The 22,315-nt window shown below is 38.6% G+C and overlaps 1 protein-coding gene across 5 annotated transcripts in view; it reads left to right on the top strand.

The window, feature by feature from the left end:
* cep112 (centrosomal protein 112) overlaps positions 1-22,315 on the top strand; it is a 125,912-nt gene that overhangs the window by 399 nt on the left and 103,198 nt on the right. For 4 of the 5 annotated variants that reach the window (XM_060892879.1, XM_060892880.1, XM_060892878.1 and 1 more), the window contains exons 2-6: positions 92-194; positions 2,458-2,648; positions 3,114-3,265; positions 13,808-13,892; positions 14,829-14,900. In XM_060892879.1, the coding sequence (XP_060748862.1) occupies positions 95-194; positions 2,458-2,648; positions 3,114-3,265; positions 13,808-13,892; positions 14,829-14,900 (600 nt within the window). In that variant the 5' untranslated portion in view covers positions 92-94. Of the gene's footprint in view, positions 1-91; positions 195-2,457; positions 2,649-3,113; positions 3,266-13,807; positions 13,893-14,828; positions 14,901-21,035; positions 21,170-22,315 lie in introns of those variants that run through there. The other variant, XM_060892882.1, reaches the window with a different exon arrangement.

Consider the following 22,315-nt stretch of genomic DNA (forward strand, 5'->3'; position numbering starts at 1 on the left):
AGCTCTGTCATTTCTCTTGTGCACCTGGAACCTTGGTTTTCAGTTTTCTTTATAAATCTGTGTTTATTTTCTGTCCTGATTTGTTTTGCAGGACATGATGAGTAGTGAAGACACTATGGACAAACTGGACTCAGAATTTGATCACTATTTAGTTGACATGAAACCCTTCGTGCTCAGGCTTCCAGACAAATCAGGTCAGTTTTACAGCCTGTGTGTGTGTGTGTGTGTGTGTGTGTGTGTGTGTTTATTTATCTAAGATAAGATATACCTTTATTTGTCCCACAATGGGGAAATTTCTCTGTTACAGCAGCAAAAATATATAAAAAGAATAAAGACATAATATACAGTATATACAAAAACAAAAATGAAGACATATTGCACACAGGTAATATTGCACATGTTTAAAATACTTTGTTATTGTTTATTATTGCAGTTAAAAACAGTAATAACAGTGTGTATTATGGTGACTGGTTCACTGGGAGCAGCTCTGATTGTAAAGTCTAATAGCAGCAGGGAGAAAAGAGCGTCTGTATCGCTCCTTCAGACACTTAGGATGTAACAGTCTGTCACTGAAAGAGCTGCATCTATCTCTTATGCCAAGACACTTTTATATATACAATAACACCTGCTGATCTCTTGAGATTCTCTCACGCGCACAACATATCTAGGGTTTATACAGAATACATAATAATGTGGAAAAAAAAACCCCCATAAACAGAGACTGTGAGAGAAAACAGCTTATCGATAAGAGACGACAATGGGAGAATAAACAGTAGTAAATATAGTAAATCATATAATCACTCTTTACATCTGCGTTGAGCAGAAAAGCATCTCAGGTTTTACTTCTTTCAGCCAAGGACAAGAATCTGAGACCACCATGAGCACTGAATCACCCAAACTGGACATCTGAAGATTAAGGGGGAAAAAATCACCAGGGCTTGTGTTCATAAAGGTTCTAAGAATGATCTCTGAGAACTCCTAACTTAGCTTAAAACTAGGAATCGTATCTTAAAAGTGATTCAGGACCAATCACAGAGCATCTCCGAGCAAGGAAAGTACAAACACTTTCATCTTAAACAGGATTAACCCTCTTACTAGGTATGACAGGCTTAACCCTCTTACTAGGTATGACAGGCTTAACCCTCTTACTAGGTATGACACGTTGTTTTGAAGACTCTGATTGGTTGTTCAATAATCAAAAATAGGAGCGCTTTTAAAATCTCTTCTATTACCAACCTTTACTTTGTCTCTATGTTAAGACATCTGAGACCATATCGTGTAGGGATTAAGTTCTTTACCAATCATATTAGAGCTAACTAACATCTGTATTTGCTCTGGATAAGGACGTCTGCCGAGTGCCGTAAATGTATGTGATGTAAATGTAAACATCTCCAACGCAGCACAGAAATGTCATAGTGCTAAACGATATCATTTCTACCTCTATGGCATTACGGGGATTTTAGTGTATCTTTAAATGTCGTGTCTCTAATATACGACTGGTCAGAAAAATAATCCCTACACGATCAAATCCGTATCATCTTATAAAGTCAAATCAGGTTCTCCTCATTACTCCTAACACTTTTTAACCCTATGGGTTTTTTTAAACGTCAAGATGCTTTATGAATAACTTTTATTTTTATTAAGATCTTCTGTTTAACCTTAAGATGAAACGCCTACATTTCTAAATGTTTCGCTGCTAAGAATTTTCATGAATACATACAGGCCCAGGTCTTTTTTCCTAATCTTCAGCTGCCCAGTTTGGGTGATCCAGTGCTCATGATAGCCTCAGATTCTTGTCCTTGGCTGTAAGGAGTGAATCCTGATGTCGTCTTCTGCTGTCGTAGCTCATTCACCTCAAGGTTTGATGTGTTCTGAGATACATTTTTGCTCACCACTTTATTTTTTTTAAAAACTCTAGAGATTATGTATAAAAATCCCAATAGAGCATCTCAGCAGTTTATGGGACATGTACTTAAAATATTGTTTGAACGGTGATATATATTTATTACTCGGTGTATCCAAGTATAACCAAGAAGTAAAAAGAGCACGTGCTCATTGTCATTTACTAAGAAATTATTGTCTGTTCTGTCACATTTCGCTCCTCTTAACAGTGTGAGACACCTCTGATGTGCGGTGCTGTAAGATTACACTGTAGATCAATCTAACATTTATAACAACCTATCAAGCAACGATTCTCCGTGATCAGCTTCTAATTAGTGATCGAAGTGAAAAAGTCATGTTTTATGAATGCAGATCATTGAGATTATTGGTTCTTGGGGGACAAAAAGGATGTAAGTGTGATTTTTGAGGTTTATAATGGAAATTGAGATGTATAATAATGACCCACACGAACAAATTAGAACAAGGGATTTATTTATTTTCTCTCTAATTTGTGCAAAAGTGACAACCAAGCTGAATGTTGTTGTGCGATTTCACAAGTCAGTTCCTTCAAACCAGAGCGTCAGCGGTGTGCCCTGTGGATTAAGAAGCTCTGCGATCCTTTGGCGTCCGGTTCGGGGCTTATGGGAAGGAAAAATCGGAACGCATATGCCCGGCTTCTTCTGCACATGCTCAGAAAAGGTGTTCTTGAAGGACCGTTTACCTACAAGCCTGAAGCGGGAAGCCTCAAAACTTTACCAACATACATGGTAAATTATTTCCTAACAACAAACCGTGCCATGATTATTGTGATGATGATGATGATGATGATGAGGATGTTGTGAAACTACAACTCATTAGTAGCAGTATCTCTACATTTACATAGCAAGCTACAGAATAACACGACCTGCAATTTCTGCGAACAGCAAGACTTGGCTGGAAGGATTCTTCCCTCCAATCCGATCTCAAGCTTATAGCAATTATGAGAGCTAAGAACAATGGATCTTGAAAAGGAAGTAGAAGAGATTTTTGGTGCTACTTTAGAGTGTTTATAGCCAGTAGAGCTGATTTGGCTCCAGGAGGATTGTGAGTTAATCTCACTGTGACTTGCACACTGTTTGCAGCTGTGATGACAGTAAAGTAAAAAAAAAAAAAAATCCACCTAAAGTAACTATCCCTGATTAGTGCAGCTTAAAAGCTTAAATACCGATTCGAAATTTTCCTTCTCTCATCAGTCAGTGTACTACGACGAGCCGTTAGCATCCAGGTCTCAGGCGCTGAGCGCCGCCGTGCTGCCAGACTGGGTTTCTGGTGAACTGGATCGTGATGACGTCTGGCCCAGCACGCTGAAGGACTCCTCTCTCTCTCCTCAGCCAAACTGTAACAGGTAGAACTTTATTAACTACACAAAGCCTTGACTTTAGTTAGACCTGGTGTGTTGAATAAACTATATTTTGTATAAAGCCAAAAAAAAAACACAATTTACTATAGATAGTTAAATAATTTCTCAATGAGGCCCAAATATTTCACTTAGACCTCACTAGTGTCTCAAGACCGAGGCTGAGACGGCTGTAAATGCAGTTTAAGCAGATTAATGAGCAAAGTAAACCGTTCCTAAAGACACAAGACTGGAGCAGTCAAAAACCTGAGGTCAGAGAGTCGGTAAACACTCTGACATGGCAGAGACAACCAGAGAGCAGAAACAGAAAAGAAAAAAATACAGGATTTGATGTAATGGATACTTCTACACAAGCAGTACGTTTTGACCTGAAGTATTGTTAATCCACTGAAGCTGATCACATAAGAAAAGTCAGGCTGTATTATATGCTCAATGAACAGCGACCAGTTGTTACATTAGACTCATTGTTCTAATCGGGAAAAGGTTCCGTTTATGCTACTGTTCCCAATTAGCCACTTTATATATCATATTATAGTACTCACAAGAGTGGAACTGCAACGAGGCAGGGAATTAAAGGCAGGGAATTAAAGGCAGGGAATTAAATGCAAGGTGTTAAATGGTGCTAAAATACTTCTGTATTCAGAACCAAAGATGATTCAGAAATATAAAAGCGCAGGGATTCATATGAGGCAACAAGAAAAAAAAAGCTGATTTAGTTTCTTTTCTCTCTCTGTTTTTTTTTTTTTTATGTTTATGGCATGGTGGCTACCATGTTTACCTCACATTCTCGGGTTGGGGTACCTGTATGGACTTTTTGGGTTTTTTTTGCACGGTGCACGTGTCAGTTTGCACGTTCTCCTTGCATTTTTCTTTTTTTTTCACTCTACTTCCTGTTTCCTCCCCCAGTCCAATGTGACGTGTTGGAGGCTGTTTGACATCTAAATTGCCTGGAGTGTGTGATTGAGTGTGTCAGGGGCATTGCTAGGGTTGGAAGAGATGAGTGACTTAAATGCTCATTGAGACTATGATTCACCAACAGTTGCAGTATTATTACCTCACCAACTCTTCTAATGAAAGGGATGACGAGTGTCTAATGACCGTATACTAACAACAGTGCCACCTTCTGACCGGAATAGGTACTGTTCTGTTTAACAGCTCGAAAGTTTCTTGTACTGGTAAGTCCTGGACTTTATTTGTGGTGTAATATATGTGTCTCCAAAAGAACAGGGGCTTTTGACATTACATGAGGTGCTAAAGCCCCTGGTATAGTCTCCCTTTAACCCTGTGTGGGGTATGTGCTGTTTAGCAACTTGATCAAAGTGCTGAAAAGTGTGATAAAGGCTTTTGCTGAGATTTATTTACGTTTTGTTTTATTAAGGATTTTTTTTGTTTCTATTTTTAATGCTTTTAATGCTTATTTAATGCTTCTAACATCTCTATTACATTTCTACCTTATTTAAGCCTTTTATTTATTGCCAACCTCTCCAAATGCTAAAGTTTTCATTCAGCAGACTTGTAGAAGACTAAACTCGTAAGCAGCTGAATACTGCCCCAAGGAGGCAAAACTGTGTAAATGCAGCCTTTTCAGCCATGAAGCTGAAACTCCATCCAGGCAAGATGACAAGCTCTTTGAACTCAGACAAAATCCTATTAAATCAGCTGTTATGGCTGGCATGGAGTCGAAACTAACACGGCACACAGATCACTCAGCAAAATGGGCGAGAGTATCGTCTCGCCTCTCGTGGCGTTAAAAAAACCTTTGAAGCTTTCTTTTTCGCTTTTTTCTGCGCACCACATCAAAAGGATGAGGAATATTTAAGCAAACCGAGACTAAACACTCATGACTAGTGGTTTCAGTTATTGCGTACAACTTTCTGAATTGTATTTTCATGTTCTTCGCTTTAGCACATGCCGTGCCCAGATTTGACTTTGCATCAGTTTTGTGGTCGATTGTCCAAACTTTAATACCCTTCCTCGATGAAAGCCACGACCACATATATCTACTCTAACTTTAACAGTAACAGACACTTGTCTAGCTTGTCTTAGGGATGTTGTGCAACATTAAACGTAACAAAATTATTAAAAAAAAAAGGATGGTATTTTTTTTTAATGAAATAAATGTATTATTTGTCAAAATGTTGAGGTATAAGTGGAATAAATTATTTTGCATATACTGTTAGAGGACAATATCAGCACGAGGTGATGAACAATTGATTATTTTCCTATAATATGCTGCATCATGGTTTATTCCAGGGGCACGGTGGCTTAGTGGTTAGCACGTTCGCCTCACACCTCCAGGGTCGGGTTCGATTCCCGCCTCCACCTTGTGTGTGTGGAGTTTGAATTTTCTCCCCGTGCCTCGGGGGTTTCCTCCGGGTACTCCGGTTTCCTCCCCGGTCCAAAGACATGCATGGTAGGTTGATTGGCATCTCTGGAAAATTGTCCGTAGTGTGTGATTGCGTGAGTGAATGAGTGTGTGTGTGTGTGCCCTGCGATGGGTTGGCACTCCGTCCAGGGTGTATCCTCTGCCTTGATGCCCGATGACGCCTGAGATAGGCACAGGCTCCCCGTGACCCGAGGTAGTTCGGATAAGCGGTAGAAGATGAATGAATGAATGGTTTATTCCTAGAGAGAATGTCAGTGAGTCACGAATTATCTGTCTACTGTGGCACTGTTTGGAACTTCAGCCTAGGATGTGTGGAGAAGGTGTTTGTGTACAAGTGCTACAAACACTCATCACAAAGACGTTAGCGATTAATGGCAAATATTAACGGTCAAGTCAAGGGCTTACAAGTGGCGAATATAAATACATGCAACAAAGAAAAGAAAGTAAGCTCAGGTAACAGCACAGGATTAAACAACATGCTCACAGACTTGCTTTTCTTTCATAGATTTCTTCCTAAATTATTTGTGCCCAAATCCAGTATTTTCCTCTAATTAGATCAATACATCACATATATCACTTTTATCTACAGTATCTTTTGTAGTTGAATCCATTTTCAAACTAAAATTCAGTTTTGCTTCCCCAATTCTAAAAATGTTACGTGGTGCAAACATCTCGCTGTATAAATTAAGCAAGCTTTCAGTCTAATTTAGTCAAATAAAATGTAAAACGAATTTTAAGATGATAAACATTTAAAACCTTAAATTACGACACTCATAAAACCTTGTTGAATAGCGTTCTGTGACGGCACGACAAGATCAAAAGTCTTTTACCTCGCCATGCTTTGAAGATGATTCAAAGAGTGAGTCAGGAACTGAATTATAAATCAGACCTCAAGTAAACTTAATGATGCAATGATAAGATCAGTGGTCCTTTTAAAGAATGGTGAAAAACTTATCATTGCTAAGCCATGGCTAGGTGGACACGTATAGATGCCTGTTTATTCTGATAAGAACCTGGAAAAATAAGGTGATAAGGTGGCACAACCAGTCAAAGTCAAACTATACAACTAGAAAAAAACATGTTTTCAGCTTATGTAATGCATTTTTGTGAAGTTAGACATTCTAAACGTTTGTAATGTTTGACCCTGTTTATGAAATCTTATAAAATAAAGATAAAAATAATAATACGGTTAGTAATAATGAGAAAAACGTTGCAGCGTGTTGTGCAATGCAGGCACATAACTGACAAAATATGATATTTATCGTTAACATGCGCTTGCGCCATCTGACATTGGTGGACTTTTCGACGGCTTAATTGTCACTGACCGATTTACAAATTATTACAGAAATATGTAAAGTCTTTAAAACAAATTTGATTGATTTACAAATTTGATAGCAGTTGTAAAAATAAAAATAGTTTTCTTTCCTACAAAAAAAAGTTTAGTTTAGTGTTTTTTTTTTTGTTTTTTTTTGTGATGTCATCATCATCATGTGCCCGACCCTTTCTTCTAGGAAGAGTCACGTTCTCAGCATCAACAAGCTGACCTTCCTACACAGCATTTGATCTGTTCCTTTTGAAGTAAGGGCTCTTAATCAGAAGAGAGAGAACCAAATATAGAGAGTGAGTTTTGCATTTTTTTTGCCTAGCTGCACTTTGAAAGTGTGGACTTGTTGGGGGAGGGATTGAAGTCCAGGGTCTGATTTGGGTATGCTCATTAAAGGCGTTTAGATCACAGGCCGAGTCCTTGTGGAGCAGCTCTTTCATGTGTCCCTCTCGTTTAGATTAGATGAAAAGGGCCGAGCATGTCAGCTCTCTTGTGATGTGGCCGCATTTGATCGCTATCAGTGAGATGGTGATGAGGAAACACTTGCGTATTTCTTTTTTGTTCGCTTTTTTTCCAAGTGCATATTTGTTTATTTCGTGATGGGAGTGGCACTCTGTATTTCTGTATTTTTTTTTTTTTTTCTTTTTTTTTTTTTAAAGCTAGAGATTACTTTTAGTTGCCGTAATATATGAAACCCTGGAAGCAGCCAAAATAACATGGGAGCAACAAAAACTTAAAAACTAGTCAGTCATTTTTTTTTCTGGCATATAAGATTCTGTTCAGCTGTAGCAAAATAAACAGTGCTATTTTCACTGAGACTTTCAGTTAGTGCAGCACATTACCTAAAACCTACCTGAAGGAACTGTGTCATTATGATACTAATACACTTCCTGAGCACTTTATTAGGAACATCTGTACACCTACTCATTCATGAAATGATGTAATCAGCCTATCACGTGGCAGCAGTGCAAAGCATTAAAGCATACAGATACGAACCAGCAGCTCGGGGTGGTGTTTACATCAACCATCAGAATGGGGGAAAATGCGATCTCAGTGATTCTGATTGTAGCTTGCTTGTTGGTGCCACATGGGCTTGTTCAGTCATACAAATACTCACTCACTCGCATACAGTCTCTAGAGTTTTCTCACAATGGTGCAATAACAAATAACTATTCAGTGAGCAGCAGTTTTGTGGGCTGAAGCATCCTGTTGATGAGAGATGACCTTGATGGTTTGAGATGACAGAAAAGCTCAGGTCACTCAGATACAGTTGTGGTGAGCAGAAAAGCATTTCCAAATGCACAACATATCAAACCTTTCAAAGTCCATGTCGCGTTACAATTCTGCTACCCACGGACAGACAGATCACAGATGGTAAAGATCACAGATGGTAGGGTCAGAATTTGGCCCCTGCAGCATGAATCCTTGAACCCGGTGTTCAGTGAGCAATGTTTTCTTGGCTCACTTTCAATGTGCTGATAGCAATCACTTGTCACTTGAATGACAATCGGTGTGTTGTCGCAACTACTAATGTTTTTCTTCCAGCATGATGAAGGACATGTCACAAAAAAGTCCTCTAAAAACTGGTTTCAAACGGTAGCATTGTTTCATTTATTTAATAATTAAAACAGCAGGTAGCTTCAATACCATACAACTTCAGGGTTTGATTCTAAACTCAGGTAAGTGTCAGGTGTCAGAGTTCTGCATGTTCTCCCCACGTCCATGTGAGTTTCTTTTGGGTTCTCCAGCTTCCAACCAAAAACTTGCTGATAGGTGGATAGACTAAAATCTATCTAAAATATTTTGCCCCAGTCATCCTGGCACTTCTCTTCATCCACTATGATTCTGATCACCATAAAACATTTACTGAAGACGAACATAAATTGAAAATAAATGTAGTTTTTTTTAAATGATTAATCGACTGGTTAAATGTGATTGTTTAAAAAGAAATGACCTAAGGCAACTTTGGTTAATCCAAATATCTATTAACTAAACAAATAGGGATTTTTAAGATTCTCAGAAATAAATGAAAGAATCTCTGGATGTATCTTAGATGTTGGAAGAATTCTTCTCTGTATATTTAAATGCATATTTTAAGACTTGACCAGCAAATAACCTCAATTTCTCTGTAGACAGTTTGTTCTGTGGCCACCAGGCGGCGCTGTGTGCTTAACACATCTCCAAGGCTGTAGGATGGTCATGGGAAACTTTCCACTCGCAGTTAGCTGGAGGTTTAGGTCAGCCAGCCTGCCTTGGCAAAACCTCCACACTCATTTCAACCTCCTAATATGTCATGTTGCTTATGGACCATGTGTACGGCTTCTGTGACATTCTGTGGTGTTTGGCTGAAAATCAGGAAGCCTGGGAAAAGAGAGAGAGTATAAGAGAAGAGAGAAACAGGATGAAGAGCTAGGTGCCTGTTTCCTCAGCACGGCCGTTGCGCATCCTTTTATAAAAAAAAAAGGATTTTCTTTAACATCTTTAAAATTGTTCTTAAAATAAAGGATGCTAAATATTTATAACGTAACCCTCACCACTGATCTGTCCTCAGTTTATCTTCTGAAAACATGAATGGTTCATTTTACACTGTGTAAAAATATGCTTCTTCTCTCTGAAAATCACTTTAAATATTAAAGAAATCAATTATTATTATTCAATATTTTGAGGACTGTTGTAAGTAAAATTTTTTAGATGTGTACGTGTCCAGTGACAAGTATGGATTTAATACCTACGGGAGTGAAGACATTACAGCACTCTGGGTTCTGTGGCAAAAAAGCACACACCGTTTCTCCTTTATCTTGTATGATAGGATGCATATACAATACAATCACTGATAAACACTATTACTATGACAACCAGTTGTACGAACGCAGACTGGTGACAGATCTCTGTGTGTGTGAATGTAGTGTAGTGTATAACTTTTCTAATATCGAAAAGTCTTAAGGAGGATTTGTGCTTATCGGTTTCTCAGTAACATAACATCCAGCTCCTTTTTTATTTATTTATTATTAACTACAAAGGAAACATGTTCTAGCTTTTATAACATAAGCAATAACAGCTGAATTTTTATGCAGACATTCCACAACATTGAATGAAACGTATGACATTTGTTCTTTGATAAAAAATTATTTTTTTTTTATTTTTTTTATTTTTTTTTTTAACAATTTACAATTAAAGCGTCTGTAGTTGTTACTAGAAGTCACTTTTTAAAACAAGTGATAGATAGATAGATAGATAGATAAATAAATAAATAAATAAATAAATAAGAGCAGAACACTGGACCGAATCTCAGTCGACCAAGAATGTTGTGCCTGATTAGTTTACATGTTGACTTAGAGGATAAAGCTCTACCTTTAACCCCCTTATATTTTGCCCATCTGTGCTTGCACATGAAAACCCTTAACCAGACGCTAACCATTGGCAGCATTAAGAGACTTCAGATGCGTTCCAGGGTCTGGCTAAAGCAGAGTGTTTGAGCTGGCCTTGCCTCCAGGTGCCAGACTTTTGAAGTGAGAGGGTGGAGGACTTAAATGCCCCGGGGAGCAAGAGCGGGGGTTGTGCATGGCTCCTCTCTGAGGGCTTGGAGATGCGGCCTGAGCCCAATCTCAACACCTGGAGGTCAGGAGACTTTAATCAGTGGCACCTTGCCACTTCAGCACAGACCCGAGCCTCTCTCAATGCTTTGATCTGATTCAATTATCTCCGTCCACCTGTTAACGGCTGGCCGCCAATCACAACGGCCTGCCCTCATCTGCTGCCTCAAAAGAGCGTGTGTGTGTTTGTGTGTGTGTGTGTGTGTGTGTGTGTGCACGCTCATATGGACAGCTCTCTAGAGATTAAACAGGGCTGTCTTTATTGACCTGTCATTCTATGTAAACAGCTGTAAGGTTGTCTTTAGTCCTTTTGTTCACATTTTATGCGCTCTTAATTTTTATTCATGGAGCACTTTTGGCTCTTCTTTCATCTGCAGGCAAAAGATTACATATGTAAATAGAACCAGACATAATAATTGATCATGTGGCTACAATAATGCTCTAATAAATCAATCCTGAAATGTTGCAAAAGTCAGAGCCACTATTCTGGTTCTAATGCTGTTATACAGTTCATGTGGATCTGCCAAATAAAGACGAATTACAAAGAAGACTAGAAGAGAACACATTGTCTTTGTTTATTTTGCAGAGCTTGTGCTGTGTTTAAGGATATGTTTTAGTTTGGTGATTATTTTAGTGAAAGGTTAACAGCTGTGTGCTGCACTGACATCACTCGAGACATTACTAGTGCTGATGAAATGGAGTTTAATAGGAGAACATCACAATCATATGGGGTTTTGATATTAACGCCTAAAATCTGATGTGGAAGTGGTTCTTTTTGTCATTCACCGTTTTCAAAATCATGTCTGTGTGACATCCAACGTAGCGTTCAGCATAAACTAGTCTTATCAGGTTAGCAGTCTACACATATTATTTTGAGGTTTTGAAAGCTGATCTGTTTCTGAGAGCGTATAGATGAGATACTGATAGAGTTGAACATATTAAGGGACTAAAGTGCTGATGCATTGTTTGTTTTAAGTAAAAATGCCACCACTATCTGCGAGTAGTGAGAACGACATTTTTCTGTGAAAAATCAACCTACATTTTGACGAAACGCTAGTAATCACAGAAGAGCACATGTTCAATCCTGATACGTACTAGATAACCGACAAACCTGTGGAAAGGATCTTGCTTTGAGACAAACTGTCACAGAAGAGTGGACCAGGCAAAAGCAAATCCGCAGCGTGACATGTAGACTTGTTACATGTGTATCTGCACACCAGTGTCCCAAGCAGTCAGCGGCAGTAGAGAACAGGATGTGGCTCATGATTCTTTTATTGTTAGCCGTGCAGAAACGCTTTGATGTGAATCTCAGCTGCTTCTGTGTGCGTCACTAAACTGGAAGGCTGGTTAACTCGGGAAGCATCAAAGTAAATAGAGCGTGTTGTGTGGCATCTGTATGCAAAATGCACAGATGGATTTACAATAGCTGCGAGCCTGTTGGCTTGAGAGACTCTGAGGAGAGATACATGTCAATGAACTACAATATTTGACATCAAACCAATCCAATATTAATTGGACAGTATTATGGGACAGTATTAATCCAGTATGCCTTTACTATAGCAATCATGTTCTTTTGTCTTAAATTATGAATTGCTTACTCTGAATTTAAATTTTATAAAACCTTATATCTTAACTTGTTAACTAATATGATCAGAACAACCGTACCATTATATTTAGTCTGTAACTTTGAACACTGTAAGTTTTTATCATGTTATTTTGCCACTAAAATTTAATAAATTAGTAACTATAGAAACGTCAATATTTATTTATTTATTTATTTATTTATTTATGTAGTGTTTGCTTTAGTAGATGCTGTATGCATATATTATATAGACAAATCTATAATCCCTACTCTTTTAGAAAGGCTTTCTGCTAGATTTTGGAGCGTAGCTGTAGGTGTTTGGGCTCAGACTCTGATGTATGATGAGGTTTGGGGTGCAGTTCAACCCAAAAGGTGCATTTTTCTGTGCAGGCTGATAGTCTAGTGGTGCTAACACTAGACTATAGCTCTGTGTAAATGTGTAAATGAACGTATTATTACATTTTGTTCTAATTATTATAGACTACAGAACTGAGGTGAACAAATCAGTAGTTTGGTGCACAGACTTAGCAGGTTTCGTATCCAGGTTATTAATGTGTTTATGCTGCTGATCCTGACAAACTTCTAGATTGACTAGACTACTCGACTAGATTATTAGACAAACTACTAGATGCAACCCAATAAACTGTAGGTCTTATTAATTTATGGTACCTTTCACTAGGTAGATTTATTAGCATCATACATTTTAAGCAGTTTATTTTTAATAGAAGGGAGCGCTAATGAATCAAATGCAAAACTTGCTAGCGAATGTGAACAGGATTAGATTATTATAGTACACTCATTAAAGACAACAGAACTTAGGTGGATAAATTATAAGCCTTGCTGCCCATGTCTAGCAGATTGATGAACTCCTGTGCTATTTCCCATCAGCCCCTAGACGTGACGCGTCTTAATCACTTGCATCTGTGCCTCTTTTTCTAAATTACTATGTTTTTATGTTTTATTGGCAAGCATTATTTGTTGTTGGTGATGACTTTGTGTCTTACTATGGGTATTGTAGCCCTGCTCATTTTCTTGCTTTGCCTGTTTACTTTCTTGCTTCTTGGATTCACAGATTTTGTTGCTGTTTTGCAATTCATACATAAAAAATCTGCACTTGCGTTTGTCTCCTCAGCTGGATCCTGACAGCTAGAACAACACACCGTCATGGTTAACAGCCAGACTCAAATTATTTCCTTTTACACCAAATTTCATCGCCACTGACTTGCCGTCTTTTTTGTTGTCCGCACATTGAGCTGCATTCTAAACTTTTAGCTGCATTCTAAAGATTTTGAGCGTTTTAGTTTGTGTTTTTTAAAGGGACATTTGTAATATAGCTAGTATATCTTTTTTTTATGTTGGCTACCATTTTTAGCTTAGTTTCTGATAAACCAAACCTCAGTAACACAAAGCTGCTTTCACGCGTCTGATGTGCTAGCTAAGACGTTTCTAATTTGTCTACTCTTTAAAAAGCCAATGTCAATTCCTGATCAAAAATGCATCATCAGTCAAGATGTCAGTTATTGATTTGTGACAGCCGCTATTATTTCTTGTGTTTACATGCTGTAGGGTCAGTCAACATCACACAAGTTCATGGAATAAAATGGCTTAAAAAAGAAAATAAAATGTTTCTTTATCTTGCTTGCAGAAGGAGAAATCTGTTCAGTCACAAGTCTCCAACAAGACCTTTATCTTCCAGTCCAGTCAAGTCCACTGCTAAAGCGGACAAGAGGGTGAGCAGCTTTTTTTTTTTTTTTTTTTCTGAGCTTTGTTACTCAGGTCATATATTTTCATGTGTTGCAAATCTGCACAGGAATCCCGGATAACATGTTTGGCGCACTTTCTGATACACTGACATGAGTAGTCTACATAGTTTTAAGCAATCGAGGCATCATGGGACACTGTATTTAGCTCTGTTTAATGTTGGTTTCTGCCGTGTGTTGCTTTAGGGATTTGTTTAACATGTTATAGGCGTCCGACCGGCTCGACATAAGAATGTTCAGCCTACCGTCTAGACATTGTGGAAGTGTGTGGATGCGTGTGTGTATAGGGAAAGGGTGGAGTCGAGTCATGTGACCCGGTAGAGGCACTGCATGGAAAAGGGAACGGCTGAAATGTTGTGGGGCAGCCAAACATCTGGAAGGCAGGACGCCAGCACCTATATCCCCCGCTCACTATCTCTCATCCTTTCTTTCTCACACACATACATTCAGCCTCTCTCTTTGTCCTTCCTACTCACTCCAATCTCTCCTCTAAAAATGAGGAAAAGATCAACTGACTGCAGAGTTAATCTTAGTTTATCATGAAAAATGTTATAACAGAATTTAATAATACAACATGACAAGAGTTATAATGCCCAATACAATGTGGATTATTTTCCCATGACAACGCATTTTACTCCTTTTATACTGTACTACAGCAGGTTGCCAGTCATCACTTACTTTATAGCAGCTTTAAACAGGTATCCTTACCAGCCTCTGTTAGACTTGATAGAATTTTATATATTCCTGTTATTTAGAATTAGGGGAATTGTTCATATATCAAGAGTTTCATACAGAATCTATAATCATTACTGTCAATCTCAAGAAAAAGAGTATGAGGGTTAATATTATAGAGAGGGAAAGTATAAGTCCTTAATCTTTTTGTTTCTCCTTTTTTTTACCTTTCAGGATGAGCGAATAAGAAGACCCTCCTCTGATGACAGTGACTTAGAAGCCCGTCTCAACAGCTGGAACCTTGGGGTATCGTGATATATACATATTCTCAACAAAACATCTAATTAATAATTGCTCAGTCAAACAACTGCTTATCATCTAATTTAGTTTTGATCCAGTTTAAATCGAATTGTCATTATATACGATTATATATTATTAATTAATACATTTGCAAATAAAACTTGTTGAGTTCTTCTGCATTTTTGTGAATTAAGTGAAGACATATATGAGCGAATTATGAATGTGGACTGATTGACAGATGCACAGATGTTTCGAACAGAGTTTAAAGCACCTAAAGTCTTATCTCATCTCATTGGTCAACGGTTTTGTCTCTTCTTTTTTCTTACTGGAACTCAGTGAGCTGTTACTTTTAATTGTTTTCAAACGTTTTCAGTTCATTAATGTAAAACGCTATCAATATGTTTGTCAATACTTAATATGCATTAGAGATGCCATCAGAAATGCCAGATTTACTTAAGGCTTATTTAACCTTTTTTTTAGTACTTTATTCAGCCAAAGATATGCATCTATCAGACATAGAAGAAAAAAAAATTGACCATTTTCAGCATTTTTTTTTTTTTTTTTGGCCGAACATGAACAAAAGCTTTTTTTTTTTAATTTTTTTGCATAATTAAAAAAAAAGAAATAAGCCTATAATCACATGGCATAATGACATGCGAGACTATAATTTTATTGCATATTGTAGTTAAAAACTACAGGAGGTTTGCGCTCCTGCACTATCCTATTCCAAACCTATTCCAACAGAACAGTCAAAAGCAGCTCACTTTATTACATGCTCACTTTATTATTACACCTCAACTTAATCACACCAGCAGCTCATTTTCTTCTTTTTCCTATATAAATCCCTTCATACATGCACTCCACTTACTCAGTTCTGTGACAGAGCAACCTGTTCTTCTCAGTTACACCACAGTGCTGTCGAATGCTCAGACTGGTCAGACGCTGTGTATTGTATTATAGAGCAGTTGCTTCATATGATGCACCTGTTCTGATGTTATTGTTTCTATAGTAAGAGCTCATGCACAGGGACATGTACAGCAGACATTCCACATCGTTTATGTAGTGGATTTTAAAATGTGGTGTTTAATAAAGTCTAACATCTAATAGTTGATTTTATTTTTCATTTATGTAACTTTTTATTACATGAGAGGAGTCTCAGTTGTAAGCATTTGTAACAGCTTTGTGAAGTTATCAGCATAGGAAAGTCTTCGAAACAGAGAGAGAGAGAAAACGAGTGAGAGAGAGAGAGAGAACAAGTGAGAGAGAGAGAATGAGCGAGAGAACAAGTGAGTGAGAGAGAGAGAGAGAACGAGTAAGAGAGAGAGAGAGAGTGAGTTTGCGAGAGACAGAATGACTAAGAGAACAAGTGAAGGAGAGAGTGAGAGAGAGAACAAGAGATTGAGAGAGAGAGAGAAAACAAGTGAGAGAGAGAACGAGAGAGAACAAGTGAGAGAGAGATGCCCCTTGCCCTGGTGGAACCAGAGCCTAATTTAGAACCAGTTCTTTGTTTTTCGATACCCAAAGCACCTGCTCTGAACCAGGAAAAGTGGTTCTTAAGTAGCCCCAAAACATTGGTGGTCTAGACTTAAGAACCACTTACGTCAGGGGCTGGGGGCGGGGCTACTGTTAGCGCCTTTGATAATATACTTAAGGTACATTATTACGTGTTTGGATGCCAATGTAGGTTCGCAAAAAGCCATGAGCATTAACAGTAAAGCAACATCCGCCATTGTTTATGTTGTGTTTGTGTTTGCCGCTGCCCTAACTTTGCTGTATAACGTTGTATACAGTGACATAAGACTTGGCTCTGTGCTGGCCCTTTGCCCATTGAAAGGCGTGAGAGAGAGTGAGTGTGAGAGAGAGTGAGTGTGAGAGAGAGTGAGTGAGTGTGAGAGAGAGTGAGTGAGTGTGAGAGAGAGTGAGTGAGTGTGAGAGAGAGTGAGTGAGTGTGAGAGAGAGTGAGTGAGTGTGAGAGAGAGTGAGTGAGTGTGAGAGAGAGTGAGTGTGAGAGAGAGTGAGTGTGAGAGAGAGTGAGTGTGAGAGAGAGTGAGTGTGAGAGAGAGTGAGTGTGAGAGAGAGTGAGTGTGAGAGAGAGTGAGTGTGAGAGAGAGTGAGTGTGAGAGTGAGTGAGTGTGAGAGAGAGTGAGTGTGAGAGAGAGCAAGTGTGAGTGTGAGAGAGAGCAAGTGTGAGTGTGAGAGAGAACAAGTGTGAGTGTGAGAGAGAACAAGTGTGAGTGTGAGAGAGAACAAGTGTGAGTGTGAGAGAGAACAAGTGTGAGTGTGAGAGAGAACAAGTGTGAGTGTGAGAGAGAACAAGTGTGAGTGTGAGAGAGAACAAGTGTGAGTGTGAGAGAGAACAAGTGTGAGTGTGAGAGAGAACAAGTGTGAGTGTGAGAGAGAACAAGTGTGAGTGTGAGAGAGAACAAGTGTGAGTGTGAGAGAGAACAAGTGTGAGTGTGAGAGAGAACAAGTGTGAGTGTGAGAGAGAACAAGTGTGAGTGTGAGAGAGAGAACAAGTGTGAGTGTGAGAGAGAGAACAAGTGTGAGTGTGAGAGAGAGAACAAGTGTGAGTGTGAGAGAGAGAACAAGTGTGAGTGTGAGAGAGAGAACAAGTGTGAGTGTGAGAGAGAGAACAAGTGTGAGTGTGAGAGAGAGAACAAGTGTGAGTGTGAGAGAGAGAACAAGTGTGAGAGAGAGAGAACAAGTGTGAGAGAGAGAGAACAAGTGTGAGAGAGAGAGAGAGAGAGAGAGAACAAGTGAGAGAGAGAGAGAGAAAACAAGTGAGAAAGAGAGAAACCATCAAGGGGTTTTGTTATTTTCTTATCACCTCATTTTATTCTTTACTTAGCATAGATTTGATTTGGAAGATCAAAAAAAGATTTGGAAAAAAGATACAGATTGGTGAGATTGGCAGATATTGTAAGCAGGATTGCACAAATAAGATATATACAATCAGTTATATAGTATTCAGTATAAAATCGAGTGCCATTGGATTTATACAACAGTTTATTTTTCAATTAATATTAAGTAATTGATATGTTGGACACAATATGGCCAAATGTTCTGTTTATTTTTGCTCTATTGGTCACAGTTTATTTATAGCACATCAGCTTGCTGGCCATCTGCCTCACATTGATTTGCAAATTCTCATCGAAGGTCCTTTGGGCAAAATCATCGTCCCTTCTTCCTTTTATCTTCATTTAAAGAGCTTGCATGTTTTATGCCAAATATTCCGGGAAAGTATTGTTTGCCGTGTGTGCTACAGTAGTATGTCACTAACACTCAGTGTAAACTAAAAATCAGTGTACCAGGACTAGTTGGTGTGGAAAAATAATAGATATGAGAGCAGGTACGGTGTATAAAACAATGCCAATCTCTTTTCAGCGTTTCCCTTTCTTCCTCTCTCTTTTTGCATTTTTTTTTTCCCTTCTCTTTTTGTTTATTAATTTTTTCTATTTTGGTGTTTGGTATTCACCTCCTGTATTCCATTTAGAATGTGCCCTGGTTTGTTGCTATAAATGATTGAGCGTATTATGTTCACACACTGAATGTGTTTTGAAGGAAGCTGGCCTTCAGTGGGTTTGATGTGATGCTGATTGGTTAAGACATCAGCTTTCAGAGTTGGCAGATCAAAGTGAGAAGCTTTGCAGGACTTTGCAGGACTTTTCTCTTAGTAGCCTTTGTGTTCGCTTTCTTTCTTTCTTTCTTTCTTTCTTTCTTTCTTTCTCTTTCTCAGCTTCTGTGAAAGCGTCTGACGCAATTCCATCAGCATGCCAAACTCAAAACATTCCTTACACAAAACATTGCTCCTTTAAAGTTCACGCTGGGCTTCTGTGACCCTGAAAGCACAAAGAAATTATGAAGGAATGTTGCTTACTTTATCTTATCAGAGCGATGGGCAAAGAGGAGTGCAGCTGGCACTCACAAGCCCATGGCAGTAAAATCACCATCCACATGCAGCTGAGTCTTGATAAAATTCAGCTACTTGCTTTTATGGACTTTTGTCTGAAGTTTAAATAAAGAGAGAGCAGAGCTTAATTATTATTTTTGAAGACTCGTATGCATCGATATTCCAGTTTCATACCTTTGAAATTGATGAATTTTTTTAATGGCTTTCGATGTTATATTTTAACTAAGCTTATCTATACACATCTTTATAGATGCATGGAAGTAATACGGATATCCTTACATTGCCGATTGTGTGGTTTTTATTACTAACAGCTTACTAGCTTCTTAAAGTCGTTAAATGCAGGGATAATTTGCTGTATAATTTGGATGTCATGATTTACATCACATGGTCAGATTTTGACATTGTAGGGCTGTAGGATTAGAGTCAGAGAGGAGGTCAGAGGAAGGTCAGAAAAGTTTCCTGTATTGACTTGAACTTTTCTTGGACATGTTCATCATTTGTACTCGAAACCCCTTAAGGCACAGCCTTGACTTGGTGTCAGCTACTCTTGGTCTTGTTTGGCCTTGACAAGAAACATACAGTGAGCTACGGCTCTGCAAGCAGAAAAGCCTTATTGATGCTAAAGTTCAGAGGAGAATTCCCAAACTGTTTCAGGCTGACAGGAAGGCTTTGGTATCACAAATAACCAACTTTTACATCCATGGTGAGCAGAACAGAACCAAAAGCATCACAGAACACCCAAAAGTGTGCTGGATTGGATTTAACATCAGGTTCCACTTTTGTTCCAGTATGTCAGAAACGAGAATCTGATACTACAGTGAACCAACCAAACTGGACAAGTGATGACGGTGAAAAGCAAACCTTGTCTTTTAAAAATCTTGAACTGTCTCTTCAACGACTCACATGAACAAGGCACTCGCATCTCTCTCTCTCTCTCTCTCTCTCTCTCTTTCTCTCTCTCTCTCCCTTCTGCCATGTTATTTATATTCTTTGTTTGATTTATAGAGACATTGACAAGGCTTGCTATGTGCTTTAAGGTCAGACCTGTGCGAGACTGTCAGATCCCACTGGAGCCATTATGCTAGAAAATCTGTTTGATCATTTGTCTGTTTAAATCCTAAATAATAATATACATTCCTGGTAGTAAACCATTTTGTTTTCTGAGTTGTTGCTGTTTTTTCTTTCATCATAGCACTTTTGTACAATATGTTCACATATACTGAACATTTTTGTAGGTTAATAATTTATTATGCTCTATATTTAGCTTGTGTGTAAGAGTGTCATAAATTCAGCAGAATTGTAGGTGAAATGACTCGGCAGACAAACCACAAAAGTTTGAAGGGCTGCATCGATACAGATACTAGATCTATAGCAGCACGATTATGTGCACAAGTAACCTACACCGCAGCGGCCGATGTTGTATTTCGATTCAGTTAAATTCCGTTTATATATCATTTAAATTCAGATACTTTGATTCAGATACTTTGATTCAGATATCGATTTAAATCGATTACTAATTCCCAGAAATAATACGAGGAAGAACCTTTCAGAGAAACCAGGCTCCTGATCCTCTCATTTGGGTGACAGCATGTAATGAGAATAGAAATTATTTCTCTTGTATAGGGATTTTTACAATGAGCCTAATCCCGGGTTATCTGTCAACCCCCACTTTAACCCTGGGGTAGAGGGACGTTTCACACTTGTAATTTTTGACGCAGGGTAAGCACCACTGGGTAATGAAAACCTCCCTATCCACTGAAGCAGTGTTAGTACTTTATCCTGATATCATCTCTGGTGATGAAACAGACACAAGGTATTTGGCTTATGTTGTGGTTATCAGTTGTGGTGTTCTCTTGTTGCATAAGACACATACTTGTAGCAGGGAAGTCTTATATAACTGATTTTGTGTTGCACTCTGCTGTATTACTCTCAGTTTAGTCACAGTTTCCACATTTCCCTCCATATTCGTGATTCTAGAAATATTGGCACGGATCAGCCTAGTAAGTACAGTTTCTTACAACAGCTCCGTCGGTTTGCATGTGCACTGTAGATACAGCTGAAAGGTTTATATTTCTAATACGTTACAGTTTCCATAGCAACAATTTACACAGGGACTTGTTTGTACGGCAGGCGCACCACAATAAACAGACTAACAAACGGCTAATCGTTGGTAAGGTGAACTTTTCTGCGATAAGACGTTAATTTTACATTCGTGGATGGAGTCTCCAGTGACGGTGCTTTTTATGAAGTAAAGCTAAACGAGTGTTCAAGTGCACGATGGCTCATAGCAAACAAAGCTGAAGTTGAAATGAGCAATAGCAACAGTTGGCGATTAGAGGTGTACGTGTTCAGCGACGTGACAAAGGTGAGACTTGTTTATGCAAATGTGAAGCAACTTGGTGCAGCAACTACTAATAAGAGCTTGCGTGAGAATGTAGCACAACCTTAGGATTTACAACATGGGATAGTCTTCAGGACAGATTGCATTCGGCTTTATGGTTACTTGTTAACATGACATGCCAAGGTTTTTTTTTTTGTTTATAGCTCTTTATAGCAGCTAAATGATAACAGGAAAAGGAAGTTGTTACGGGTGCCTCGCAACACCTTGCCATATTCGTTCTTTAATCAGTTATGCAAACAGCTCTTGGTAACTCTTGGTAATAGACTCTTGTGTTTGGAGCCAGTGTATGCAGACAGTTTAGTCTGTCTCTCTCTCTTTTATATTTGTATGCAGGGAAAGATTTACAAGGTGGCCTGAAATACACAACTTGCAAACGTGTGTATTTACATGTGAAGTACGCGTACATGACGTCGGCTTTATACAAATCTCCTGTGAACCTATAAGAATTAGTGTTTAACAGTGTGGGTGGTTTGTCAGCGCCTCTTTCAGGTGGATACTCTTTCTGTGTCGAATGTGTTGCTGTGTGGGCAAACTAATTGAAATGTTCTGGACTAAGCAGCTTGTAAGCATGAGAGTTTCAGATTTTATATGATCTTAAGACTCCTCCACATTTTTTTTTTTATAGAGTAGAAGGAATCGTTTGAAGTCTTCTTTTCACCTCTACTTTTATGTTATTACTTTTGTTCTCTCTATCTGTCTGTCTCCTCCATGAGCAACGTTTGGCCGTCTTTCAAAAGTCATCTAACCTCCTTCAGTCCTAGTTGTCTTCCTCACAGTGTAATCAAAGCACCCAGATGCTGTGGTTCTGTTTGTGTGTGTTTATGTGGGCACTGTTGACAAAAGCCAAAACTGAGAGGGGGGAAAAAAATACAGTCGAAAAAAGAAACGGAAATGGTTTGAAAGCACACAATGCCTTGAAATGACCCTTGGTATTCTTCTGCGTAAACACATGGAGTTTAGGGAAAAGAGTGTGTTTAAGTGGCGTCCTTTGAAGTCAGCCTACTTTGTTTATCATAGATAAATGGAGGTTGGAGCGGGAGGGGAAGTGTGGAGGGAGCAGAAGCGCCTTGCCAAAAAAGGAGGGGAATTAAGGCCTTGTTGCATTGTTTT

Source organism: Tachysurus vachellii, chromosome 18 (assembly GCF_030014155.1).
Source record: "Tachysurus vachellii isolate PV-2020 chromosome 18, HZAU_Pvac_v1, whole genome shotgun sequence".
Classification (NCBI taxonomy): domain Eukaryota; kingdom Metazoa; phylum Chordata; class Actinopteri; order Siluriformes; family Bagridae; genus Tachysurus; species Tachysurus vachellii.